This window comes from Verticillium alfalfae, genomic scaffold, assembly GCF_000150825.1.
Source record: "Verticillium alfalfae VaMs.102 supercont1.9 genomic scaffold, whole genome shotgun sequence".
Lineage (NCBI taxonomy): Eukaryota > Fungi > Ascomycota > Sordariomycetes > Glomerellales > Plectosphaerellaceae > Verticillium > Verticillium alfalfae.
In genome coordinates, this window is record NW_003315030.1 from 109456 (window position 1) to 135414 (window position 25959).

At 53.7% G+C, this 25959-nt stretch overlaps 12 protein-coding genes across 12 annotated transcripts in view; 5 read left to right on the top strand and 7 right to left on the bottom strand.

Moving 5' to 3' along the window:
• Positions 1-1128: 1128 nt before the first annotated feature.
• VDBG_06993 (conserved hypothetical protein) lies at positions 1129-2701 on the bottom strand (the record flags this gene model as incomplete). The annotated part of the gene is made up of 6 exons (XM_003002376.1): positions 1129-1491; positions 1561-2134; positions 2196-2248; positions 2319-2358; positions 2518-2576; positions 2671-2701. The coding sequence occupies 5 exons, from the start codon at positions 2699-2701 to the stop codon at positions 1739-1741; spliced, it is 579 nt and encodes a 192-aa protein (XP_003002422.1).
• A 2157-nt stretch (positions 2702-4858) lies between these two features.
• On the bottom strand, positions 4859-6366 carry VDBG_06994 (mRNA-decapping enzyme; the record flags this gene model as incomplete). The annotated part of the gene is made up of 2 exons (XM_003002377.1): positions 4859-5907; positions 5958-6366. The coding sequence occupies 2 exons, from the start codon at positions 5986-5988 to the stop codon at positions 5429-5431; spliced, it is 510 nt and encodes a 169-aa protein (XP_003002423.1).
• A 777-nt stretch (positions 6367-7143) lies between these two features.
• VDBG_06995 (conserved hypothetical protein) lies at positions 7144-8153 on the top strand (the record flags this gene model as incomplete). Its single annotated transcript, XM_003002378.1, has 3 exons — positions 7144-7253; positions 7307-7521; positions 7574-8153. The coding sequence occupies 3 exons, from the start codon at positions 7179-7181 to the stop codon at positions 8151-8153; spliced, it is 870 nt and encodes a 289-aa protein (XP_003002424.1).
• A 1061-nt stretch (positions 8154-9214) lies between these two features.
• Positions 9215-11156, top strand: VDBG_06996 (ribonucleoside-diphosphate reductase small chain; the record flags this gene model as incomplete). The annotated part of the gene is made up of 4 exons (XM_003002379.1): positions 9215-9369; positions 9440-9709; positions 9781-10114; positions 10173-11156. 4 exons carry the CDS (start codon positions 9340-9342, stop codon positions 10781-10783), a joined length of 1245 nt encoding a protein of 414 aa, XP_003002425.1.
• Positions 11157-11271: 115 nt separating this feature from the next.
• On the bottom strand, positions 11272-11859 carry VDBG_06997 (predicted protein; the record flags this gene model as incomplete). Its single annotated transcript, XM_003002380.1, has 2 exons — positions 11272-11685; positions 11788-11859. The coding sequence occupies 2 exons, from the start codon at positions 11857-11859 to the stop codon at positions 11272-11274; spliced, it is 486 nt and encodes a 161-aa protein (XP_003002426.1).
• Positions 11860-12510: 651 nt separating this feature from the next.
• VDBG_06998 (WD repeat-containing protein) lies at positions 12511-13788 on the bottom strand (the record flags this gene model as incomplete). Its single annotated transcript, XM_003002381.1, has 3 exons — positions 12511-13298; positions 13365-13599; positions 13657-13788. The coding sequence occupies 3 exons, from the start codon at positions 13786-13788 to the stop codon at positions 12511-12513; spliced, it is 1155 nt and encodes a 384-aa protein (XP_003002427.1).
• Positions 13789-14733: 945 nt separating this feature from the next.
• Positions 14734-15423, top strand: VDBG_06999 (mitochondrial oxaloacetate transport protein; the record flags this gene model as incomplete). Its single annotated transcript, XM_003002382.1, has 3 exons — positions 14734-14750; positions 14830-14904; positions 14979-15423. The coding sequence occupies 3 exons, from the start codon at positions 14734-14736 to the stop codon at positions 15421-15423; spliced, it is 537 nt and encodes a 178-aa protein (XP_003002428.1).
• Positions 15424-16119: 696 nt separating this feature from the next.
• Positions 16120-17375, bottom strand: VDBG_07000 (conserved hypothetical protein; the record flags this gene model as incomplete). Its single annotated transcript, XM_003002383.1, has 2 exons — positions 16120-17230; positions 17293-17375. 2 exons carry the CDS (start codon positions 17373-17375, stop codon positions 16120-16122), a joined length of 1194 nt encoding a protein of 397 aa, XP_003002429.1.
• A 1826-nt stretch (positions 17376-19201) lies between these two features.
• Positions 19202-20805, top strand: VDBG_07001 (PH domain-containing protein; the record flags this gene model as incomplete). Its single annotated transcript, XM_003002384.1, has 2 exons — positions 19202-19432; positions 19489-20805. 2 exons carry the CDS (start codon positions 19202-19204, stop codon positions 20524-20526), a joined length of 1269 nt encoding a protein of 422 aa, XP_003002430.1.
• A 578-nt stretch (positions 20806-21383) lies between these two features.
• VDBG_07002 (predicted protein) lies at positions 21384-21899 on the bottom strand (the record flags this gene model as incomplete). Its single annotated transcript, XM_003002385.1, has 1 exon — positions 21384-21899. The coding sequence occupies one exon, from the start codon at positions 21897-21899 to the stop codon at positions 21384-21386; it is 516 nt and encodes a 171-aa protein (XP_003002431.1).
• Positions 21900-22187: 288 nt separating this feature from the next.
• On the bottom strand, positions 22188-22651 carry VDBG_07003 (predicted protein; the record flags this gene model as incomplete). The annotated part of the gene is made up of 3 exons (XM_003002386.1): positions 22188-22330; positions 22452-22539; positions 22595-22651. The coding sequence occupies 3 exons, from the start codon at positions 22649-22651 to the stop codon at positions 22188-22190; spliced, it is 288 nt and encodes a 95-aa protein (XP_003002432.1).
• A 2896-nt stretch (positions 22652-25547) lies between these two features.
• Positions 25548-25959, top strand: part of VDBG_07004 (nucleolysin TIA-1) — a gene marked incomplete at both ends in the record, with an annotated part of 2478 nt that continues 2066 nt past the window's right edge. The window contains 2 exons of the mRNA XM_003002387.1: positions 25548-25811; positions 25867-25956. Coding sequence (XP_003002433.1) covers positions 25548-25811; positions 25867-25956 — 354 coding nt within the window. The remainder of the gene's footprint in view (positions 25812-25866; positions 25957-25959) is intronic.

Consider the following 25959-nt stretch of genomic DNA (forward strand, 5'->3'; position numbering starts at 1 on the left):
TGTCGGGTCGGATGGCGAGAGAGAGGAGGCGCGGCTTGCACGCAGGTTGAACAGACAAAATGCTGAGGTGATGTGGTGACCCAACGGGGCTCCTGGCACGGGTTGAGACTTTTCGGGTACAGGGGGTTGGAAGATGTTGCAGTGCCACCACAGCCACAGCTCGTAATCAAGCATCCAGCCAGCGGCATGATCTGATCGTCGCCTGGGTGACCCTGGCTAGCCTTGCTTTTCGGCATCGTCTTGCTACATCAAGACTAGCGCCCTCCACTGGATCGTATTCTGTCTGCTGTGTCTTGATTTTTGGCCCCCTATACCTCTCGGGTGTACCTAGGGCGGCGAGTCGTTGGTGCTGAGCGAATGCAATGCCTTGCGATGCTTGTGGGGAGTTTCGCTATTAATAGGGCCTTCCGCTTGCCCGTCATCGAGTCGCCGTGTGACGGGGACGATGTGCCTGACCTCGAATAGACGACTCCAGTCACGTGTCAGCATCTTAATTCTGTGATCCGTCTCTTTTACAGCATGCAACTTGTCACTGATCTCGTTTCCGCTTCGTAAGACACCGTAAAACGCTTGCTTTTGTCCGAGGTCATGTCTCTCTTGTGGAGGCCAATAAATAATCGGAGTCTTTCGGCCATTCTATGAAACCACACTGCGTTCAATCAGTCTGATAGCGTTACTTGCTTTTCCAGCATGGACAGCTTTTAAGCACACCGAATGTGCACTCTTGTATTATCACCTCGTCCGCCTGAACACCAACGAACCCATCAACACAGGGGCAAGACGGTTAAATGCTGTAATAGGAGAATCAGGGTTTGGATCGAATGTTTGGTCCTCATTATATCGCTACTTGTATCAATTGACGGGCCTGAATGTTAATTATCTAAGGTGTCGCTGAACTAAGTAAAATCACAACACAGCACTCCTTCACCAGCCGCTATTGTCAAGTCACACAAGTTGGACCTTGGGGTTGCGAGGCAAAAGTATTAGTTTCGTCCGTGTCTTCGCTACTCAGGCCACCAGGATCCAATCTCTGGAATCGATTAGCCATGGCAGTAAGTTCCACAGTTGACCAAGCAGCAGCAGCACGAGCTCGGGTCTTCGAGGCAACGAGGCTCTGGAGCGGCGCAATACATCGGTCGGCATCCCACTCAACCTTCGAACCCTTGTACTTGCTACGACACAATCAGCATCGAGCGAACGAGCTTCCATGTTCCTTGTTCTGCTGCCGCACAACTCACTATCGACTCATCATGCAGGTGCGGGCGAACATGGCATTATACACTGAATTGGTCTGGATGAAATAGCTCCCGGCATCAAAAGAGATTCGGATGATGACAAGATTGTGTATGTGCTCCAGGTCATCACGTATGCTCTCTGCTGTGACTTCGGGGCTACAGCGTCGCACGATCAAGTTGCGTGTCGCTCCACTGCCGATTTTGTGCTAACGTGGCCTGGTAGAACACATTGTCGGTCGCTCCATTTAATGTTCACCTACTCAATGTCAATTTGCTGGAATCACGCCACGCGTACTGTTTGTTGTCCCCATGAGCCGCAATGTACCCTCTTTTGTCGGATGTACAGGTCATTTCGACGGACATGATTGTAGAAGGCTTGGGCGCTTGCCGCATGTAAGAAGGAGATCTGAGCCGACCGATCATGAGTTTTGAGGAGCGCTTCGAGCAGCATGCTACCTCGAACCACATCGGTGATATCGGCATGTGTTGTGGTCTCTGCCAAATCATATAGCACGACAGTGCGTATTGCCGTCTTTGCGTACTGCGCGTAGCGCGTAGCGAGGCCGCTTAGTTACAGCATCAGTGGGGGGTGTTATCTCTTCAAATGCTGGGTCAAGAACCACAGTTTCAGTCTTGTGTCCATCATTCATGGTGCGAGGGGGTTCGTCTGTAGTCCTCACTCTCGAGAATGCATACACCAACGGGCGGGGGTTTCCAGATGGCCTCTGAGTTTTACAGTGGTGCCCCTTGGCATGGGAGTCGCCACGTCGACCAGGGGCATTGAGGTCATGGTCTTGAAGGGATCGATGATCATGAGCATCATGGGTGTCGGACGATGCAGCATCAGCTTTGGGCTCCAAGGTCTCCTCTTGGCTCAAAGACTCTTCGCTGCTCAAGAGCTTTAATATGAGTGCTGTTAGTATTGCCCAGTGGTCTGCATTATTTCAGTAGCCAACTCACATCGAGGGTGGCTTGGGTAGCACCCCCATTGATGAGATTAGAGCACAGATTGGCTTGTAATTCATGTCTGTTAGTGACGAGTACACGGACTCATGGTAAAACGACTGAAACGCGGTTACACACCATAGTGGCGAGCGACAGCCTTCAAATCGTCGTACTCGGGCTTCAGTATCAGTATTGTGCCGTTATTGGTCGACGTTGGAGCTAAGTCGGAGGGTAGACTAGACGCGGACGGCTGGTTCTTTGGCACCCTGAGGTCAGCCTAAGCTTTGTGGAATCTGAGGGTGGTACGCCTACGAAGTTGCACCCATGGAGGACAGACCTTGTTAGCTACCGACACATCCCAATGGACAAGGGAGAAGCGGGCCGTAAACCTAAGCACTGTGGGGAACACAAAGAGGAGCGGGTGGCACTCTGCCTACCAGGGAAATCAGTGAGATAACCTACCTGCGAATCAATGTGTCGAAGTACGTACGACTAATCGTGACAGGTGCTGAAGACTCCATGGTCATCATACGTCCCCTGCAACTGAATGGTCAACTGGATGAATGGTCAACTGGATGAATGGTCAACTGGATGAATGGTCAACTGGATGAATGGTCAACTGGATGAATGATCAAGTTCAATGCCGTGTTGCGTCACGATAATATCTAGACTGGGGATGAGAAGTATGGTTCTAGACTCCACACCTTTTTTACTCTTCAAGCTGAGAGCGAGAGGAGACCTGGCCACGCCAACGCAAATGCCGGTTTTACGCCCGATTCGGGTTGTGGCAGGTACCATTTGATGACAAGTGGGGCTTCGCGTGCAGGCTCTTGTTAGGGCGTGCAATGTAACTTCCCGAGGACCTAAACAGAGGCATAATGGCTTTCCAAAATTGAGACGGTGCTCTCAATCACCACCGCCAACTCAGCTTCACAGTGGAATTTGTTTTTTTGAGATACAGACAAAATCTAACGTTAACTGTACGACTTGCTGTGCCACCCATGCTTAAGCATTGGAGGTCATGTTCTTCCTTACCCGGAAACCCGAGTTGCCATCTCACCATGGTCCGCTGAGCGGGAATCGCTCCTATCTTCCGCCCAGTTTCTAAATCCGTGTGCCCTGCTCCCCCTTCTCCTTCTCCTTCGCTCCCTGGATGAAAACAAAGCCAATATTCCCATGATTGTCGTCGACCCTTTGCCGGTTCCATGACCTCTCATCCACACCCGCCCGAATGACCAGCGTCTGCATGCCATCGCCCCATGTTGTACGCTGGGATGATGCCTTACCAACAACAAGTCACCTACCTACTTGGTGTTGTTGGTTGCTGAAGCCAAGTAGCTGAGTAGGAAGTTTCGGTCGGCCGGCGAAATGGGTGTCTGGCTACCCCGTCGAGATTCGACCGCGTCGTCCTGAGCGATCTGCCCTAGTAACGGCAGTCCCCTGCTAGCTGCAGACCCTGACCTCGATGTAGTTTCTGGTGCAGCTGAGTCCGGAACTCTACCCGCAGCATCTGGTGTAGTAGGGGCAACAGATGGAGGTTTGCCAAAAAGTGAAAGCAGCTTATTTCTCTGTTCATGCGACATGGATTCCTTTCTCTGCAAGGCCGCAGGCGTAGGAAGTGACGATGTCGCCGGAGGACTGGCGAGGCTTGAAGGTTTGTCTTGTCCGATGGCCCTGTGCGCTGCCAGCGTCGCATTGACAGACACTTGACGCGGTGCTGTTGTGTGCCCCAAGACCTCAGGACGTCTCAGGATCGTGAAAGGCGGTGTTTGAGTAGCTCCCTTGTTCGGCTGCTTGCGGCTGAGGTTCGAGGGGTCTGCATGGTTAGGTTGATGTGCCGCTGAACCCTGTTCGGCCTGCTGCGCAATTGGCTGAGAGGACAATGGGTTAACTTCGACGCCAGAATGTCCAGGTCCATGTGTGTGCTTTGAGCTGACCGTGGCTATCTCGGGCGCCTCTAAGCCTTGGTTTGTGTGCGCCACCCCTGTGGTGATAGCAATGTCTCCCTCAGGCTTCTTAAACATTTGCAGTAGCGCAGACCTATGCTGTTCAGTGCCTGTCGCGCTGCGACCGGGACCAGTCTGGGCCGAACCATGGGCCGAAAGAGACGCTTCCTGTTGCCAGAAGGCCGGCGGAGACTGGTATTGCGCAGACTGCACATTGCTGCCAGGTTGATGTCCCTGTTGCTCGGTTTCGTTCGTAACGAGGTGTGGTTGTTGGCCGTTGCCCCCTGGTGCTGGATTAGGAGATTTAGATCCGGACTTGAGGACACCTAGCAATGCCATGGAGTGGTTGTTGAGCTGAGTAGGTGGTGGTTTTGGAATTGGCATGTAATTCTGGGTAAATTGTACAAGTCCTTCTGGACGCGAATATCCTTGCGGACGAATCTCATGCCGAGTCGGCCCATGCATGCCTGTCGGATATTCAGTCGAGGGGCCAGGATTGCCATATATCGCTTGTGGTGATGCAGCGTGGAGGCGCTGGTGAGGCTGCTGAAAGCGGCCTGGTACAGGATCACCCTGGGCGAACTGTTGATGATGGGAAGAATATTGGACCGGCACGTTTGGTTCCAGTGGAAATTGAGGGGGCGGCTGATAGCTTGAGAGAGGAGCCCTGGGTTGTGGATGTTGGTGATGCAGCCTAGTTGTCTGGATTGAAGTATTCTCGATGTAACCGATGGGGTTATGTGGCACGTGAGTTTGCGGACCACTGTTATGGACTTGGCTATTCGCCTGGAGAACGGCGAGAAGAGATGCGCCCTTGTCCCGGTTGTTATCGGACATGGATGGCATTTGAAGCCCTTGCGTATTCGGTTGAACCTTGAGCAACCTTTGAAGCTCTTTGGTCGCACCTTCAAGGGTATCTAGAGCAGGAGTGTGCTCAACCACGGCTGCCGTTGGCTTATCTTGTACCCAAGCGTCATCTTCAGTAACAGGCTCCTCGTAGAGATTCTGAGGCTGAAAGTAAACCTGTTGGGTGTTCTTCGCATTGTCTCGTTTCTTCTGTTGCACTACCCACTTCTTCAGAGGGACGAGGAAAGGAGCAACCATGTAGAACTTGTTTGCGTTTGCGGCGGCGGCGGAAGCCGCGGCATCATTTTTGATTGTTACCTTTCTTCCGAAACGCAGGGAGTTCAGAAAGATTGTACCAAGAGATCTTGCTGATCTCCTTCCTGGTACGTGGCGCGAAATGGGTATCCATGGGGACATCCCGAAACACGTATAGCCTCATCTGCTGCTCTCTCATGGTTATCTCGATATGCTTAACATCCCGATTAGGAGGAACCAAGCCGGCAGCATGGAGATCGTATCCCGTTTCTTCATAGACCTCTCGGATGGCGCATTCCAATCGTCCTCATCCTTATTGATCTTGCCACGTGGGAAACTCCAATTGGCGCCCTTCTTCCAACCTTTGACAAGAACAGTAGAGTCCATGTCCTCATTGAGAAGAATTGCTCCGCGTACGGGCACTCGTGTTTTATACTGTAAAAACTCTTCAAATGCGCGAGTGTGGTTCTCTACCGAGAATGGCGCAAGGAGAGGGCAGTGTTGGAAGATTCTCAGACTGAAGTTTCGGAGGGTCATGGAAGGTAGGGTTGGGTCGAGCGGACGGACGAAGTCCTCGTAAAACCATTGAGCTTCCTCGATTTGAAAGCATATCCGTGCTACGGAGGAGAGGTCCTCCTCGGGGAGGTTGATGATGAAACGGACGCACAGGTCATCCAGCCCTTTACACCTATCAGTAAGAACAACTTGAAGAAGCTTCTTTTAGACTTACAATCTTCTAACTGCATCTTGTAGGCGGCCATGATAGAAGCGACGTCAGGCTCATGTCCGAGCCAAAGTCTTTGGGGTAGAGTTGATCCAATAATGGCGAGAGCGCTTAGGACATTCGTGTATTCTTCCGTAAAGAGATATCCAGCTGTAGTTGCATGGTAGGTGGCAAGCGGGAATGACGTGTTTGGCAGCGACCTGATCGAAGAGTACGTTGCGACAGTTGAGGCGCAAAACACCACGTCCAGGCACGGGCAGTTTCGTCGCACAAGGGTCGGAAGTTCGACAGGAGCGAATAACAGCGCAGGTGGAACCGCTTTGGGCAGCTTGATAAAACGGTTATTGTAGAATGCACCAAATCTGTCACAGCGAATGAAGTATCGTGATGGACCTCGTTGTCGACGTGATGTGGTAGATGAGAAAGCGAGCAGAATACGCAACCAGACAAGAGCCCGTGGGGCTGGACTGGGCTGTAGCTCGGCTGGATCTGGGACCCAAGATTGATAGGAGCTATCTATGTAGGTAGTGTTCTTGGATGCCGTGCGGGCAGCTCATGCAGGCCCCGGTCCTTATTGGCGGGAGGGGCGGATCACAGTACCGCCTACCTTGGTAGGGTAGGTACCTTAGGTAGAAAGGTACGATGCCTAGCCACATCAATGTGGCTGTGTCTCCTCACTCTGTGGCGAGGCCTCCCGCTTAGCCTGTGTCATCCGCTCGAGGGGTACCGGATCGTGGGTAGATTTGGCTATCGCCAGGTGCGAACGGCCTGACGCAGATGGCATGACATCATTATCGCGGTCAAGGCCAGAACTCAAAACAGGAATCAACACTATGTGGCTGACCAGGGAGGAACTCGTACAAAAGCAAATGCCCAGGCTCTGTGGTGCAATGCCGTTAAAGGAACGTTATGCCCTTTCTTCAACTTGACATTATTCACTGGCTCATCGCACGCTCAATCATACTGAGCCACACCCCACGGACTACCTCAACCGACGACAGAGCTTGGCGTGGAGTCTCGAAGGGCCGTGCCAACCGACACACTACGCGCCGCATAAGACACTGCCCCAGGCCCGCAGCCTGCAGGGAGGGTCCAAACCATTGATGCTGTTGAGTGGCGCTTCGAATCGCAATACATAAGGAGACGTTCGTCACCTCCAGCCACTTAGCTTCGTCGCGACGCCCGCTTTGGAGAGAGCGGAAGTCTTCAACGTCCAAAGTTGCTATCATGGCTAGCTTTATCGCAAAATTCATCACGAAGAAGATTCTCAAGGAGAGGGTGCAAAACAATTTCGGCACTGAGGTTAGCCGCGCCAATACTCAATTCGTTAGCTTCAATGACTGACGATGACTTAGGACCCTTACTTTGAGACCGTCCCAGCAACGCGCCTAGATGGCAAGCCTACGGACAAGGTCAAGAAGCGGCCCAAAGCCCTACCACCTGGCGTGTCCAAGCACGATGGCAAGGTGCTTACCAAAGTAAAGAGAAGAGCTTGGCGGCTGGACATGTGCTTGTTTAGTCTTTGCGGTGTACGCTTCGGTTGGGGTAGTGCCATCGGCCTTATTCCTGCGTATGTGCTCTTCTCTGATTCCAGAATGACAAGGTTAACCTTTTACGTTTAGCATCGGCGACGCCATTGATGCGTTGATGGCTCTCATGGTTTTCCGCACCTGTTGTAAGGTCGAGGGCGGCTTACCTCAGGGTGTGAAGACAAAGATGATAATCAACATCATTGTCGACTTTGCTCTCGGCCTGGTTCCATTTGTTGGCGATATGTTCGATGCCGCCTTCAGATGCAACACGAAGAACGCGGTTCTCCTTGAATCATATTTGAGGGAGAAGGGCAGGAAGAACCTCAGACAGAGTGGTGCCCCAATTCCGGAAATAGATCCCAGTGACAGTGTCATCTTTGACCAACGAAGAAGGGATGATCCCGACTCTGACGGCTCTGCTCATGTGGACCGCCAACCACAGCGCAACGGCACCATGTCGTCACGGCCTGATGGTACTCGACGTCATGATCGCACTGCGGAGCCGACAGTCCCGGCTACTACCAAGGTTCGTGATACCGGCCGTTCGGGCTGGTTCAACTTCGGTCGAGGCAGGGCGACGGATCTTGAGGCTGGCGGCGACAATATTGCCGACAGATCTACGGTTCCGACACGTCACCAGTCCAACAACGAACGCGGTAGGGAAATCTGAAAGACATGCAGTGGTTAGACTGCGACAGCCAATGTGTATGATGGTATGAATTGGGTTCAAACGTGGCATTGGTCGGCAACGCAACTCAGAACAAAGGTTACAGGTCAAGTTATCAACGCGTTGTCCCTCAGCTGGGTCTGTCGGCACGCTTTTGTAATATACTATTCGTGGCTATGTTTTCTCCTGGACTAAATGATTTCGTTCGCGTGTTGATAACTCGCCAAAATAGAGATTGAATAGCTGAATTTGTACAAGCGACATGACCAATGTTATGATGCAGTGTTTCTGCTCGGTTCCCGATACGCCGACAAAGGGACTCATACAGAACTGACGAGCGAGTTGCTCGGCCGAGGACGACGCATTGGGATTCACTTTTCACGGGCTATTACATCAGCTGGTTGGCTGCTTACATGACGATCTACATAAAGAACTACAAGAAGATGTGACCACGCCATGCCCGATTCCCTCAATAGGGTCGCGCGTGCGTGTGCACCTCGGACCTTATCAGATCTTCATCCTGGTCGACAGAGGCCAGGCACCCCGCCCCACCATGACGGAATGTGGATTGAGCTGGCCTGGAAACACACCCTGCCTACAACTCAACCAGTTGGGTTGTCTTCGCCTCGCGCAGATTGGAACGACACAAAGCACGCGGCAAATACTGAAGAGTAGACGGGGAACGGAATGACCTAATTCCAGAAAGAGCCAATTCCTGTCGAATACTAAGCGATGCAAAGGTTGCGAAATGCCAGTCCATGTCAGAAGCAGGGCTGGGCAGCTCTGTGTGACGGTCTTTACGCGTCGAGCGTGGAAACCTCCCCTCCCCCCTTCCTCCCTGACTTCGGTTGGCCGGGGTTCGCCATGGACCCAAGCGCGTTGGCTGGACAGAACACGGGGTGGGTCATGCAGGGATTAAAACACGCCCAAGGGGGGCTAGAGTGGGGTTGGTGCACCCAAAAACACGCTTAGAACGCGTCTCGACCACACGTGATGGCGTACCACTTTGTTCTACAAAAGGGCCGGATGCCTGGACAGCAACATCTGGCTCCCACTCTGCAACTCCTCACACCACCACACGTTCTGGAACAACAACTCTACGGTGAATTGACATATTCGAGCAAAGTCAATTCGTCACTATCATCGTTTCCAATCCTCCTCTGGTTCACTGCCAAACACACCTGCCACAATGTCTGTTGAGATCACTCCCTCGAAGCAGGTACGTCGCGTCATCACGATCCTCTCCGCCTTGGAGAAAAAAAAAGGCAAAGCTGACAATCATTCAACAGGCTGCTTCCGCCATTGAGTCGTTCAACATCGAGTCGCCTGTCAAGAAGCTTGACTTCAACACCGCCAACAAGGAGAACCACGCTGGTTCCGAGGCGGACTCCCTTGTCAAGTCCATGGACGAGCAGGCCAAGCCCATTGCTATCGAGGCAAAGAGGGAAGAGGGGGATAAGGCAGTCGTAGCTCCGGGAATCAAGGACTTTGAAGCCGATGAGCCGCTGCTGAGGGAGAACGGCCAGCGTTTCGTCCTGTTCCCCATCAAGTACCACGAGGTACGTGTACGACGCGTTTTGACGCGTAAAGTGGCTCTGAGGGTCGCGTTTTGTACTGACATGTCCACCAGATCTGGCAGATGTACAAGAAGGCAGAAGCTTCTTTCTGGACCGCCGAAGAGATTGATCTGTCTAAGGATCTCCACGACTGGAACAACAAGATCAATGATGATGAAAAGTACTTCATCTCACACATCCTTGCCTTCTTTGCCGCTTCAGATGGCATCGTCAACGAGAACCTCGTTGAGCGCTTCAGCGCCGAGGTCCAGGTTCCTGAGGCTCGATGCTTCTACGGCTTCCAGATTATGATGGAGAACATCCACTCCGAGACTTACTCGCTGCTCATTGACACCTACATCAAGGAGCCTGCTCAGAGGACCTATCTCTTCAACGCCATTGATACCAGTAAGTTGCAATTCATGATATATACCTGCAACATCAAACTTACATTGCCTTTTAACAGTTCCCTGCATTCGCAAGAAGGCTGATTGGGCCTTGACATGGATCACCGATAAGAAGTCTACCTTCGCCACCCGTCTCGTTGCTTTCGCGGTTGTTGAGGGTATCTTCTTCAGCGGTGCCTTTGCCTCCATCTTTTGGCTCAAGAAGCGAGGCCTCATGCCAGGCCTAACCTTCTCCAACGAACTTATCTCTCGTGACGAAGGTCTTCACACTGATTTCGCTTGCCTGCTGTTCTCTCACTTGAACAACCGCCCCAGCAAGCAGACCGTCCAAGACATTGTCACCGATGCTGTCAATATCGAGCAAGAGTTCCTGACCGAGGCCCTCCCATGTGGCCTGCTCGGCATGAACGCTACTCTCATGAAGCAGTACATTGAGTTCGTTGCAGACCGCCTCCTCGTCGCCCTCGGCAATGAGAAGGTTTACAAGGCAACCAACCCATTTGACTTCATGGAGAACATTTCCCTTGGTGGCAAGACAAACTTCTTCGAGAAGCGTGTCGCCGATTACCAGAAGGCTGGTGTAATGGGCAGCACTACCAAGAAGGAAGAGGAAGCGACCGAGGGCAAGGGCGAGAACGGCGGAGACTTCTCCTTCGATGATGACTTTTAAGTCACCCGCCCTCATCTCTTTTGCGTCTTTTCTCTTGATACCCTTGTATTATCTACGACAGATCGGTACATGTCACGACGTCCGTATACTCCTTGATGGAGCTCGGATGTCCCAGCGCATACACGGAGCAAAGCGGCACGCGTCGCGGGCTGGAGTTCAATTCTCTCAAGGGCTCGCATGAGCTGAGCTCTTATTTCATATTTTGTCGGACATGAACGGCGTTGAAGGGCGGTTTTCGTTTGATGAAAAGAGCGGCAAGGAGCTCTCGTACTATTGATTGGAGGCAATGAGAGGGAGGACATGATGACGCTCTTGAAGGAGCATATCTTAGCTTAGTGTTCCAGACCATGTCTGATAATTGATTTATGAAAACAACGTTCCATCGAGAATGCTCCTCCTTGTGGCGGGACGTTTTTGAGCAGCTGAGTGAGGCCATCTGCTGTTTCCGCATGACTTCCCAGCGAGCATGTACCCGCACAGTCATGCACTCATTTCTTGCCCTTCTTCTTCTTCTTGCCCGCGGCCCCTTGTGCCTGGCCTTGCTGCGGCTGTTGTGCCTGCGCTGGTTGTCCTAATGCCACCTTGCCATCGGGCGCCTCCTCTTCCTTGCCAGCCGCGGCCGGCGCATCAACCATGTCCTCCTCGGCCGTCTCCGGCAGAGCGGCCATGCCGCGTCCCAGCCGACCGAGACTCAGAATAAGGCGTGAAACCTCGGCGGCCTTGTGGGTTCGGTAGCGGAGGGTGACGCCGCTCGCGGGATCGAACGTCTTGAGAATGAGACGGCCGCGTGGCGGCTTGGGCACTCGGGCGTCGGGCATCGCAGCGTCGACACCCGCGCCTCCTGACGTCTTGGAGACGCTGGACTGGGCGGCCTTGATTGAGTAGGCTGTTGTGATGCGGGTCTGGGGGGGAGCGCATAAGGGGTTAGCTATGCTGCATCGATGGAGCGGGAGGGTTGGGGTCATGATATTGATCTGATGGGGAGCGGGCGCGGGCTGTCCTACGGTTGATGGGCGGGCTTTGAGGAGCAGCGAGGACTGCTCAAGCCATTCCTGGCTGGTGTGGTAGGTCGGCATGATTGTGTGAGGGGTGCTCCCAATGGCGGGCTGTGACCTAGCAGACAGGTGTCGCTTGTGGCGTGCAATATTCAGAAAATGCACGAGCAGTTCCGAGTGATATGGTATGTTCGAGGCAGTCGGTTGAGTGGCGCACTGGGTTCTGAAGGAGAGCTTGGCTGGTGGGTGTCGTCTTCAGAGAGTTGGCCGTGATGTTGGAAATTGACTGTCGTGTGTTACTCGCCGCCGCGGGGCCAGTTTCTGGTCCCACCCAGGCCAGTTACTCGACAGGCGCCTTGGTCGCTTCCTTCCAAACCTCTGGGGTAGGTGCCCCACTCTAGCTGGCGTCCATGGTTTTCAGCTTAAACGATCTGAAGATTTGGGAACACAAATACTTCCAAGTAACATAGCAATAACATAACCTACAACATTCTCTGACTAAGTCTGTGCTCGAACGTATGGGAATCGCGTAATCCAGTTTTGTGCGGCAGCAACGAAATAAAGGGTGTGAGAGGACAATGTTATTCATTGTATATGATTGGCAGTGGTTACATGTGCATGAAAGGCATCGCCTCCAGACATCCTGCTGGGTATCTTCTTCCGTCGGTCTATGATATTCAATTCGTCCGTCCCCTCAGGACGACCAGATCGTCACGCACTTCCCTCGTGGCTTTAAGCATGGGGGTCCGGCACCCAGAACAAAACCTCCTGGTCTGCTGTGGCGAAGAAGTTGTACCGGGGGATTCCAAGCAAGCACAGTCCGCCTCGCGCTTGTCCCTCCAGAATTGTCGAAGGGTCCAGAACCCTGCTCATCGGACGGCGTGCCCTGCGAATCCCCATACCAAGACATCCTTTCTTCGACCCCACTGAGCACGTACCGGCCATCACTGTGAATGAGCAGTCCCCGCTGCTTTCCGGGACAGATCCTTCTTCTGCACTAAAGCCCTCAGCCGACTCTCCCGCTGCCCGCCGCCTCGTCCCCCCCTCGGGCTTGCGCAGGTATGCTTTGAGGTGACCATCAAATGCATCTAGCAGGAAGTGTCCGTTACCTCTGGTTCCTAGAAGGATGTGCTTTCCGTCGTTCGAAAACTCAAGTTTCGTCCAGCCTTTCATGGAGTAGTCCTTGTCGACAGAGCGGACAGCATCAACGACATCAAAAACGGCAAAGGGCGCCTTGTCAAAGTTACGGCAGTCATAAAGGAGGACCGATCCACTGGCCGGCGAAGCTACGCCAAAGACATTGCCCGAGGGGTCATAGGCGGCCAGAGTAGGTTGGTTGAGAAAAAGCTGACCACACCACTGCTTTGACTTGATATCCCAGAGGCGGACTGTGTCGTCCTTGGCGCAGGAAATGAAGTTGTCCGTGCCAGGGTGTACTGCTATGCTCGTCACGGCTTTCTCATGACCCTCGAAGTAACGGATGAAGGAGTTGTCGTGGGTTGCTAGGTATCGGATCTGATCTGGGTTGTCGTCATTAGCTTCGATCTTAACATTTTCTTCTGCTGGCATGGCGTATTTCTGCCTACCATTCTGCTTAGTACTGGCATAGATGATGCTGGACGTTGTATGTGTGAACTTGGCTAGCTTGACGCCATATTTCTTGCTCAACAGGCTCTTTTCGTGCCTGCCCTCCCGAACATTGTAGATCTGTATCGTTTCGTCGCTTTCCGAGGTCATGAGAAGCTCGCCAGGGTCGTCAAAGTCGAGGGATAAAATGTGAGGAGTGGAACGGCCATCTTTGATGTCTTCTCTGCGGAACAGCTGCTATTGCATCAATATGGAGCAAGTGAGTTTGGCGACATCGGAACTAGGGCGCACCTTTGTGGGCCGGAAGCTTGAGATGACGTCGCTGACGCGAGATGTACTGCTGGGCGTGTTTCGCGTGATGTTTAATGAGTTGCCATTTGTCGAGGCGGCGTCGCGGTCCAAGTCCATCGGCGTGGAAGCCATCTTAGATAGCTACGTGGGAGGGCACCTTCGTGGAGGACCAGAAAGTTGTCCGCGTTGCTCGGAGAGATTCGTGTGGTGTTTTTCAGGGAAAAGGATGATCCGAAAAGGCGGCGTGCGTTTGGGTCAGAGTCGATTGAAGCAAGTCGCAGGTGTACTGGGCAGGGTCGCGTCTATCAACGTGAACAATTGGTGCTGGCTTTGAGGAGCAGGACGATGGAGGGGCAGCGTGCTGTCAGAACAGTGCAGCGTAGGATCGGTCCATCCATTCAGGCCAAAACAGCTTTCTGCTGGAGCTTGGTCTTGGGCCTTGGCATGTTCCCGGCTTCTCAATTTGCTACCCGGCAAAAGCCGCCCGTGTGGGGATCGAGAGGCGAGTAACCCCAGCGTTAAAGGGATGGCAATGCAGGGACCGTCCATTGCTAATGGCGCCTGAGCCTTGGGGTGGGAAGCGTGCACGCGCCCTCCGGATATCGGACTCGCTGAATGAGGTTGAAAATTATGTCGCTGTCCGATGCCGCGTGGCAGCATTGGATAGAGCTATAGCAGCGCCTGTTACAAAGTCAAAAAGCCATTGAGTAAGCCAATTCCAATCAAGATCAGCACAATTGTCAGCCCGCCACGTTGTCGATTGTCTGTCCCGAAAACCGCTCTGTGGAAAGCTGCTGCATGTGCTGGTACATCTCACTCAGCAAGGTAGAGAGGTACTTACACACCTGAAGCTGCCCACTACCTGCCTGGGGTACTATCCGCTAACCGCGACAAGCCGAGCCCGGCATTGCATCGCGACCTCAATCCGACTTTCGACTCACCAACCTTCGGCGCTCGACCCTCGACCCTCGACCTACAAGCTCTCCTGCAGCATCGCCCAGTACTCTTTGACCTGTGCCCGAGTCGCTCCAGAAGAACCAGCATCTGATCAAGTCTGGCCTCGAAGCCTCCGGCGCCATGTCAACAACGCTGGGGTAATTTCTTCCCACCCTCCCTGTCCCTGGCTTTGCGCCGATGCTATTCCTGGCCAGACCCAGCTGACTCTTTGTACAGCGCCTTCCTCGCTGGTGGCATCGCCGCCTGCGGTGCCGTCACGGCCACACATCCTTTCGAGACAGTCAAGATCCGGTGCGTCCCTGCTATGCGGACACGCATGTCTAGCACATCGAAGTCCTAAGCTGACGGTGACACGCGCCGAACAGGATGCAGCTTCAGGGCGAGCTCCAGGACAAAGGCCATCAACCACACAAGTACAGAGGACCCCTCCAGGGAGTGTCGGTCATCGTGCGGAATGAAGGCGTCAAGGGTATCTACAGGGGAATAGGGAGCGCATACATCTATCAGATCCTGCTCAACGGCTGCCGGCTTGGTTTTTACGAGCCCATGCGTGGCACCCTGACCAAGCTCGTGTTTGATGACAGCAAGGTCCAGAGCCTGGGCGTCAATATGATCTGCGGTGCCGGCTCAGGCATAATCGGTGCTGCCATGGGCAGCCCGTTCTTTCTCGTCAAGACAAGACTGCAGAGCTTCTCGCCATTTCTGCCGTCGGCACTCAGCACAACTACAAGAACGCATGGAACGGCTTCACTTCCATCTACAAGGCCGAGGGCGGCCGTGGTCTCTACAGAGGCGTTGGCGCCGCCATGATTAGGACTGGCTTTGGCAGCTCTGTGCAGCTCCCCACCTACTTCTTCGCCAAGAGGAGACTGGTCCGTCACTTCGGCATGGAGGAGGGGCCCGCTCTCCACCTCGCCAGCAGCACCGTCAGCGGCTTTGTTGTCTGCTGCGTCATGCATCCTCCAGGTCAGCCCTCTTTCTTTCTTGTTCATTGGTAGCTCCCGAGTCGCAATGCTAATTTGCAGCCAGACACAATCATGTCTCGTCTTTACAACCAGAACGGCAACCTGTACAAGGGCGTCTTCGACTGCCTCCTCAAGACAATCCGGACTGAGGGCTTGTTCGCCATTTACAAGGGCTTTGTCCCACATCTTGCTCGCATCCTGCCCCATACTATCCTGACATTGAGCTTGGCGGAGCAGACGAACAAGCTGGTCCGCGTGTTGGAAAATCGCATTTTGAGCCCGGTGGCGTTGGAAAGCCCATGAGGCTTCTTGGCTGGGATGTGACTGCGCCATATACATAGAGGATACGGATAGACAAACAAGGCGGTGGAGGTGTTGTGGGGTGTGAAAACGTGCGGACGGCCGCCACGAGGAAATCATCACTGGGTAGCGTCTGTGTGTCGAAAGGGGTGCATCTCGAAGCCATGTACCTGTTAGCCATACTCGTCACTGCGAATATTACTTTTTTTTTGAACCTTTTTCATCCAGTACCCACTAGCCTTCAACCGCGAAGGGACCTTTCGCAGCCGTAGCACAACTGGTTGGTGATCCCCAGCGCCGCAGCGTCATCCACCGTCAGGCCTATCTCGCCTTTCCAGCGCGCCTCTCCCAACTCATCCCTCGTCATGCCACACATGCCACAGGCGTCCCTGTTGGCGGGCTTCTCGAGTTTGCCTGTCGTACGCACGACATTGGCGATGACATTAGGGTACTTGTCCTCTACCTCGGCAAAGTGCCGCGTCATGACGTCCTCGATGCTCAGCTCCTTGTGCGAGACAACGCTGCCGCTGGCGCCGCCGACGCCGGGGTCATCTGCCGTCAACTCGGCCATGGCCACATCGGCCATGCTGTTGTAGGCAACAATCTCCTTCCTCAGAATGTCCCGCAAGGGGTAGTATACCGGGAATACCCACTGCTGCCCCCCTACATCACGGCTGCCCGCCTCCGTCTCGATCTCAGTCTTGCCCGCCAGCGCCGCAAAACTGGTCAGAGGGAAGCTCCCGTCAGAGACGAGCCAGGGAATGGCGTACCCACGGCCCTTGGCCGTCTCAGACAGGGTCAGCTCGGCGAGGGCTGTGGTGTTGTAGCCCATCATCAGCGCAGTGCATCCCCTTTGTGCAGCAATGTGGAAAAGGAGATGACGAAGGAGAAGGCGAAGGATATCGACACGGGAGGTGACAGATGGGAGGCTTTCGAGTAGGTGGCGCAAAGCGGCGGTGGGCTCCAAATCAGCTTGCAACCCAGGCAGGGCTGTCCAGTCTATGGTTTGGGCATCGAGAACAGCGCTGATGGGAACGGAGTCGATGCTTATATCTGGGAACCGGTCACAGTATTTCTGCAGTAGTCTGGCTGAAGGTGGTTGTGAGGCGGGCGTGGATGGCGCGAGGTTGGTGTCGATATGGACGACGTGGAGTTCGTAGACATTGCGTGGATTCGCATCTTTGAGCCAGCGTAGATTGGCGTCCAGGACCTGAAGGAGACCCGCGGAGGAGGAGCCGAGTGAGAGGCCAAGTAGGTATCTTGGTGGCCGGCCTGTTGAGGCGCGGAGTTCCTTCAGAGGCTGGCTCAAGCGCTTGACGACCTTTTGCGAGACGTAGGCAGAGAAGCAGTTACTTCGGATGTTAGATTGGGGTTTTCATTCGGGCAAACGATCGTTGTGATCCGGGAAACATACTCGCAGAGAGAATCGAGTCTCACAAGCATGGTGGCAGGGTTCACCTTGCACCTCTTGCACGGCTTGTCCTGCTTGTCCCCCATTGTAGTGGCGCCTTGGCGTCGATATCAGTGTTCCGGAGATTTCAATAACAAGATCGGGTACCCAAATTTGCAGGAGAGAGGTGAGAGACAGGGGGTGGTTGAGATTCAGGTGGTATGTGATACGCTTTGTGTTGAAGATGATGATGAGTCAGGAGAATTTTCTGTGCATATTCTCCATGGCCGAGTGCTCTTTACCAGCTCAATCAATACATGGCAAACTACTTAGCCTATGTTGTATGATCAATGCAATGTTTAGGCTTTACGTTAAGACAAGCATCTTATCCTCCACTCATAAATTCACCCGGCCTGTACACCAAACGTTGGCTCTCGCGAATGTCTGGGTGGAATGACTGGCGAAGTCAATTTTTTTAATTATATGCTTCTTCATGCACCAGCCAATGTGGGACGGAGAGTATGTCAGCGCTTCCAAGGACAAAGTCACCAGACCCAGAGCCTGCAAGTCCAAGAAAAGCACCGCCCTATCATCGTGTAACTTTCCAGCAAAGAGCCTAGATAGGGACTGATCATAGACTGTGGCGTACATGCAACTGACCCATGGTCGCTGGAGGCACTGATCTCGATTATTTCGTTTTCAGGTTGATCGATTGCTTGTAGACGAGGATCGAGCCCCACAGCCTGTCTTTGCGCCCCGAGTTCACTGACTCACTGACCGCTCGATTGAAGGAGAATCGAACAAAACAAGCTTCTGGCTGCAAGTGAATCGGAACCACATATCTCAGATCTGATGCAGCAGACCTAGACTGGCGTGATAGGGGCGTAATAGGGCGACGAGCGAAGAGTTCAGGGACCAGCGCAGAAGTGAAGGCGTATCTACAGACTGTTTCAGACGCCAGAAAACACATGGGCGCGACAAGCACAGAGCAAGAGCCACTGCATAGAGTGCTGTAAACTTAGCTACCTTGCCTTCGGTACCTACCTACCTACCTACCATCTAGGTAACTTACATTACCTACTACCTAGGTACCTAGGCAGGCAGGCCAGAGGCACCCTGCCATGACGTCAAATACAGCATCCCAACATAGTAGGCACTACCTACCCCTCGTACCTTGCGGCACAGTGCAGCATGGTCTCCACTGATGGGCGATGCGGACTGAAGCGTCACCGTAATCCAGACCATTCCAGGCCATCCTCATCTCGTTCTCTCTCCTCCAACCGACTGCTACCCACATGGACCCATATGCTGTTGTCGAGACTGGATGAAACGAAGTCTACTAATTGATTGCTGACCCTTGATGGTTGCCATCTCCCTGGTCTGTACCCGCCGTCTCATATTCGCATGAAGCAGATCTGCGCCTCCGCCCCTGGCTCCGCCCGACGGCCTCACCATCAGATGGCGCTTCAGTCTTGAAACCTGCGACACCTTCGTGCCAATCCTTGGAAAGCTTAGCACTCTGCACATGCCGCACCCTGACCGAGACACCCCTTGATCACCACGAATCCTGCGAGGAACCACTACAACTCGACGAATCGTCCTTCGGGACACACTCGAGCTTTCCCTTCGTTTTGTACGTTCCTTGTCATTGCACTTCTTCCTCCTTCTTGTCCATCCACCTGCCTTCCCAACAATACCGTCATCGCCCACGCTCCTGAGCGCTACTCTCCAGTGAGGTAACGTCCGTCAGCAGCCGACGCCAATTCTTTTCCATGCATCGCTTTCACGGCTCAGCACCTAATAGTGATTTCCGCTTTATCCACACGAGACCAGGCTGGCACCCATTGGCTCGAATAATCCATCCGTCGACGACATCCTCATCATCCCCCTCGAGATCTACCTCGCCTTGACGCATGCATCACGATCACCTACCATGGCTGCCGTATCACAACAACTGCGCCCCGTTCTTCCCGAGCGAGGCACCACTATCGCCATACCAACCACAGCACCTCCAGCCTTGATTTCGAGCGACGCCAATCAGACTCGTCTACGGAGCCAATCCATGCTTGACACTTATGCTTCTCCTGTCAACCAGAACGGCAGCTTCGAGTTTGATCGTGAGGTTAAGAGCGGCCATGTACAAAAGCGCACCCAAAAGACCAAGGTCAGTCTACCTCTGGCCCATATCGAATTCCTGGACTTCCGCTAACATACAGGCAGACGTGGAAATCCATCTACCTCGTTTTGCGACCCAACGCCCTTTCGCTGTACAAAACCGACAAAGAGGACAAGCTGAGACACAAGATCAACCTGTCCGACCTTACTGCTGTAGCCCTGCTCCGTGATCCAAAGCAAAAGCGAAAGCATGTCTTCGGCTGCTTTTCACCCGCCAAAAACTATCACTTCCAAGCGAAAGACGACAACGACGCTCAGCAATGGGTTGACCTAATACGGACATATGCAAGGATTGACGAAGAAGAGGAGGAATTGCTACTGGCAAGTCCCGTCGCTCAACGAGGATCGTACCTACCACCTATTTCGAATGGCAGCTACACCGATCCGGCCTTGCGTGAAAGGGTGACATTCAGCTCTCCCGAGCCCTTGGACCCTCCCGCGCCTCGCTTTATGTCTACCGATAAACGTCGTCCGTCCAACATGTTGGATTCTTCGGGCTACTCTGGCAATGAATTGGCCTCTCATTCCGACTTTTCCGACACTGAAATGCAACGCCTTCGGGGCATGTCCATTGAGGATCTCGCTGGGCAGTCCCCACAAGACAGCGGCGTCTTGTCAGACTCAGGCCTACCCGACAGGCCACAGATGAAACACCGGAACTCAAGCCAGGTCAGCGGCCTCAACCTCGAGCACGACCCAGACCGTGTTATTTGGCAAGGCTGGCTGTGGTTCCTTCGCAACAAGGGAGGGGTGCGGCAATGGAAGAGGCAGTGGGCTGTGCTGCGGCCTCGAAACTTCATTCTCTACAAAGACGAGTCCGAGTACACTGCGCAGTTCCTTCGACCCATGTCAGCTGTTGTCGACGTTGTGGACATCGACCCGGTCAGCAAGACTAAAAGCCACTGTCTGCAGCTCATTACCGACGAGAAGAGCTACCGCTTTTGTGCCCCTGATGAAGAGTCGCTGGTGCTCTGTCTGGGCGCCTTCAAAAGTCTCCTTGCCAAACGGCGAGAGTTAGAGGCACGAGCAGCCGCAAATGCAAGCCATGCGACTGCGATACCGGCACCGGTGAGCACTGTGTAAATTGCACACCGCGTCTTCTGCAATTCACTTTTTGATTCTACCTTCTGCTACCCAGAGGTGGGTGTCTTACCACTGGTAGGCGCCATTGTAGGCCATGAGGCCATGTATACTGCTGTATAATCTCTTTTACGACACGACGTATGAGTCCCCACGATGTAAGACTGAAAGCACGTCGATTGCGTGACCCAGCTTGCTACCCTGTTTATTTTGTCAGTTCGCGCCAACTGATAGTGTTCCCTAAGCCTCGGCCGGCCTTGGAAGGCCATCTTTGTACATAGAAAACCATAGGGGTCTTCCGCACTTGTCATTGACATTTGGCCCTCTCACCGCCGTGGAATCCAACGCGATTAAGATCGACTCTTCTTGAACAGGGTTCTCCCCGAATCCGCAAGGGCAGCTGGCATGTGGTCCATGACCACCTGCTCAATAGATACAACGATACAATGACAATGCCCTTTAAATGCGAGGTACTTCTCGAGGCTCATCCTTCTTGGGTGTAGACGGTGTAGGCAAGCAGGCAGGCAGTAAGTTGAATCACGTGTATGTGACATTTTCACAGCATACGTTCGTTGCATGTCTCTATCATTTTATTTCCAAATGAAGTGTGTCAGACTTCTTTGCTGTCACTGACATCAAGTCAGCGCGAATTGTGGTCATGGAATATCCCGTACAAACCTAGTACACGTTGCTGTGTCACACACTTGTGAGGAAAATCACTACAACACATAAGACATGTTGAAGCATGATGCTCGGTCATTAACGCATGTCGATGCTGGGAAGGCGTCAACCAGTGCATCCCTGTTCTAGACCACCAAGACCTAGTCCTGAACCTGCCGTGTTCCCCTTATCCCTCGTGCCTAATTCGATAAACCAAAGAAAGCATCGTCGAACTGCACATCGTCCATGTTGTCGCCGCCATAAAACATATCGTCGAAGCTGCTGCCGTCCCCATTATTGCCAAGGTTCATATCAAGGTCCATGTTGCCACCAATGCCATCCAGATCGAATATGTCGTTGTCCACGGCAGCGGTCGACTGCGGGTCGCCCGCCTTCCGGTCGCCTTCAATTTTTGGCGGTTCTGTAGTTGTCACGGCCGTGCTGGCGGTAGTGGCCGCTGACTGCACAGGAGCTGCAACTGGTAGCAGGCCATCCAGGGTGGACATTTCGGCCGTTGCGGGCAGACCAGACGTCGTACCCATCCCGGGCTGCGGCGCCACGTCCGCCGTTGGTTGGCTCTGCGAGTCCACAGCCGGATCGAGACCGAAGGTGATGTCTGTAAAGTCGAACTCGGACCCGTTGCCCCTGCCGCCTTCGTTCTCTCCGCCGCTAAGGTCAAAGAGGTCATCCATCGGCGCCTCGGGTGCCGTCGACATGGAAGGCTCCGGAGCGACAGATGACATTGCTGGAGTCTCTTCTGATTTGACAGGGATGCTATCCATCGGGGCCATCCATTGCCTGTGGCACCGACGGCGTTGGTTCACGCTTGATGTCCGCTTTCGGCTGTACGGGAGTCGGCATGCTGTCATTGCCGGCCCATGTCAGGTATGGGCGCCATCGGCCCCATCGGCGGCGGGGCGGGACTTTCTTGCGCAGCAGAAAACGGAGCAGATTGGGTAGGTTCTTCCTTGAGCGGGGGGGAGGGCGGTGATTTTTGGGCAAGTTCAGGGCTGGCAGCAACCAGGGCGACCGAGGCTGGTGATGCGATCATGGGCGCAGGCGAAGCCTTGATTGCCTCTTCTGGCTGTGGCGCGTGGCGTTGTTGAAGACGGTCCAAATCTCTTTGCAAAGCCCCTTTCGCTCTCATCTGCAGATACTCGTCAGCAGGGCTGTAGGGATGGATCGTGGCAAGGGAAAGGATGATCCTACGACTTCACTTTCTAGATCATTGAGCGCCCAGTGGAAATTCTCAATGGTTTCTGGCATACGAGTCTGAAGCGATGCATGAATCTGAGAGACGTTTTGTCGATTCGGTTGCTTGGTCGATGCCTTGAGGGCCTTGCCAATCTGTATGATCTGGGTGCCCAGGGTCAACGGGCTGAGTCGGGGGTTTGGAGGGAGAACGACTCACGACATCGTTCAGCATGTATTGCAGCTGGTCAAGAGCGTCTTTCGGTTTATGTGACATGGTGATTTGATATATGACGACAGGAACAGCGCCTGTCCTGCTTCTTGTGATCGCGAAGTAAGTAAGATGGCAAATGCAAAAGCCAGCGTGAGGATGAATATGAGGGTTCGTCACTGGCTTCCAACTGACACCCTACCGGCCTGGGTTGACTGATTGAGCTCTCCTTTCACAACTGGGCAGTCCCACCTGGGGTCCTGCGCACGGACCAGCGACCATCCTCTGGGCATACAAGCGTTTCAGCAATCACCGGAGACCATCACGTGATGGGACGTCGACCCTCCATTACCGGACCCATATCACGGTCTCCGGTTCGTGATGCACGTCCTGACGTCTTACCTGGACCAAGTTCGACGCGCAGTGCGCACAGTCAATCATATGAGTACCGCTGTGTCTTTGCAGAACAAACGAGCCGCCATGCGTTTCGCATTGTTAGGCGAGGCACACTCGGCTTATGGGTCTGCGACACTACACAAGTAGACAGGCAGCTTGCATCCAGCCCATGAAAGCATATGGAGACGCCTACAAATGACTGCCGCGCACACAAGAACCACGGGCTTGTCTACTTGCCGCAAGTGTGCCCATATCGATTACGCTTGCAGGGTATTGATCTACACACGGGATGTGCAAGCACCAGCCGAGCGCAGAACAGAAAGACCCCAGACAACCTTGCGCAAACACTAGCAGGCGAGGATGCTGATTATCAGGAAGTTGATGTCGCCGCAAATTTTGTCTTGTGCACATGCGGAGAAGATGAGAATCCTAGTCTCTGCGGCTCAAGTCCATGTCATTGCTTTCGGCGCTATCAATGTTCGATCCTGGTCTCGTATCCGACTGAGCCATTGGTTTGGGGACCCTGAGCGGCTCTCAGGTGCCACGTGGTCAGCACCGCAAGCATCCAAATCTATGGAGCCAGACAAGTTCAAGGCTGTCTTTCTTACTGTACTGGACGTCGCATTACACGACATCACGGCGAAACTACCAAGTTCGGGTCCTGAGGAGCGCTGTCATCTCACCTCGTGGTCCAGCTTGTACAAAACAGCGCCTCGCAACAAAACGGTCATGAACTAACTCATTGGTCACATCCAGGTGAACGTGTTTCTTGGTCCACATGTTACAATACGTGTTGAATAATTGGGTGTAGGATTATTATTGTGTTAGATGTCAATGAACCTGGTACACCGTCCAATTTGACAGGCAAGCACCAAGAGCATTTGACTGTAAGCTGCCTCGGACTAATGCCTTGTTCAGCGGCCAGTGCGACTAGAAACTTTCGACCTCCTTTCGTCGTCTTGATTCCCTTACAGCGTTACCGCCACAGTTCATCAAGGTGAACGTTTGAAAGCACCACCTCAACGACACTCGATGCCGATAGCTCCTAAACGAACGAGCCAGAAAGCATGTCAAGCTACTCGACTCACAGGCTGGCTTGACGTGCATGTTGATCAATGGGACAGCAACTGCGCCGTGCGATCATGCTGCCATTACCACCCATTTCAGCCAATGTTTGCCGGTGTTGCCGATGTGATTGCAAGGGAAAAGCGCCTCACATGTAATGCTTTCATGGCTGGATCAAACGCATACAGGAAGCATGCCGCGTTTGCTCTATTATCTTTTCTCCGACAAGTCAATTATGGGATTGGACTGATCCAAGACTTTCTGAGACAGGGTTGTCGGTGAGACAGCTTTACCCGCCCTCGATCTTTGTCTAGGTACCTGGGTACCTGGGCCTCGGGCACATGGGCATCTTCCTGTGCCCCGAACACTCAACATTGCTTCCCACGCTAGGTGCCTTACCTAGCCTGTGGCTTTTCAAGATGGGAATCCACATTCCTTCAACTCCGAAGAGCTGGAGTAGACAACAGCGCCATTGTGTCCTTGAATGATCTGCGTCCACGTTGCCTTTGAACCAGGCGTCTCGCGGGCAGGTGTTATGTCGAAGCTTTGCGATGCTGACTGGCTCGCTGAGGCCAGGTCCCATGCCTGTGGCACCTTGGCGCGCTGGAGGTTAGCCTCTGCTGCCTCTCTCAACGCCAACACACATCAGGCTAGCTCCCTCGCTTAGGCAGGCTCGCCACGGACACAATAGTGCTGTGGCTCCAGTCTACTTGCCTTCCTCGCCCGTATCACCCGAGGGGCGGAGTACCCTGAGCTCCCCTCACTAGCAGCGCTCATCTCACCCTGCTGCTCTGCCACTCTCTCTGCCTCTTGCTGTCCAAGTCTGGTCTCCACTCACCGTCCCATCATCCCCTCATTCAGATCCATTAAAGTTCCTCCTCCTCACGTCCCATTTGTCTTCTCTCCGACGTTCATCCAAAGAGCAATATCGGAGGGCAAAGCGCGTTACTACTCGTAGGAGGGCTTCTTCAGTCTTTTTCCTTTTTTTTCCTCTCCCTCCGTCTCCGTCTCCGTCTCCGCCGTTCTCGTCCTCTCGTCAACGTCTGGTTTCTCATTCCTCGTCCCTTTACGGTCCCACCGCATCTTCCTCAGCGTGCGCAATCTCACGTCCTACGTCTCGGCCTGTCTTGCTCCAACGTTGCCGCCTTTCGTCCCGTTTCGTAGCGCTCGACCCTTCCGGTACTTTTCCCCGCCTTCGTCCGCCGACCGTCTCGACAGCAAGTCGCCCAAGCTCCTAGCCTTTGCGAATCAAGCTTGCGAGACATTGACTTCGTTCGACCGCCGCAGCATTAACTCATTTTTGACCGTCGACCAACCGCCGCAGTCGGGACAACACAGTCCTTGGGCGAATCACCAATCACCTCGGCGCAACTCTCTCTAATTCAGATACTGCAGACTTGTGGCCATCGCGACCAATCTTCCAAATGGCCGACAACGGGACCAAAGCAGCTCAGCTGCCTCCCCCCTCCTCAGTCCAACCAGGGCGCACCTGGCTATGAAAATGGCCAGAAAGCCTCCCCCTCCCCTGCACATCCCGCAGAACAACAACCCCATTCCGACAGCCATCACCTCGCCTCTGTCTGGCGTTGACCAGGCTCTTTCGCCGGGCAGCGCTGGAGGCTTTGGCCGCCGTGCTGCTCCGGAGCCCAACAAGCGTGCCCTCTACATCGGGGGCCTCGACCAGCGCGTAACGGAAGATGTCCTGCGGCAGATATTCGAGACGACTGGCCACGTCCAGAACGTCAAGATCATCCCCGACAAGAACGTAAGCTTCACTTCTCGTGTCTTTTACACGACGCGCAGCTGACATGATTTTGCAGCAAAAGGGTTACAACTACGGATTCGTTGAGTACGACGATCCTGGTGCGGCCGCCCGCGCTATGCAAACCTTGAATGGACGTCGTGTTCACGTG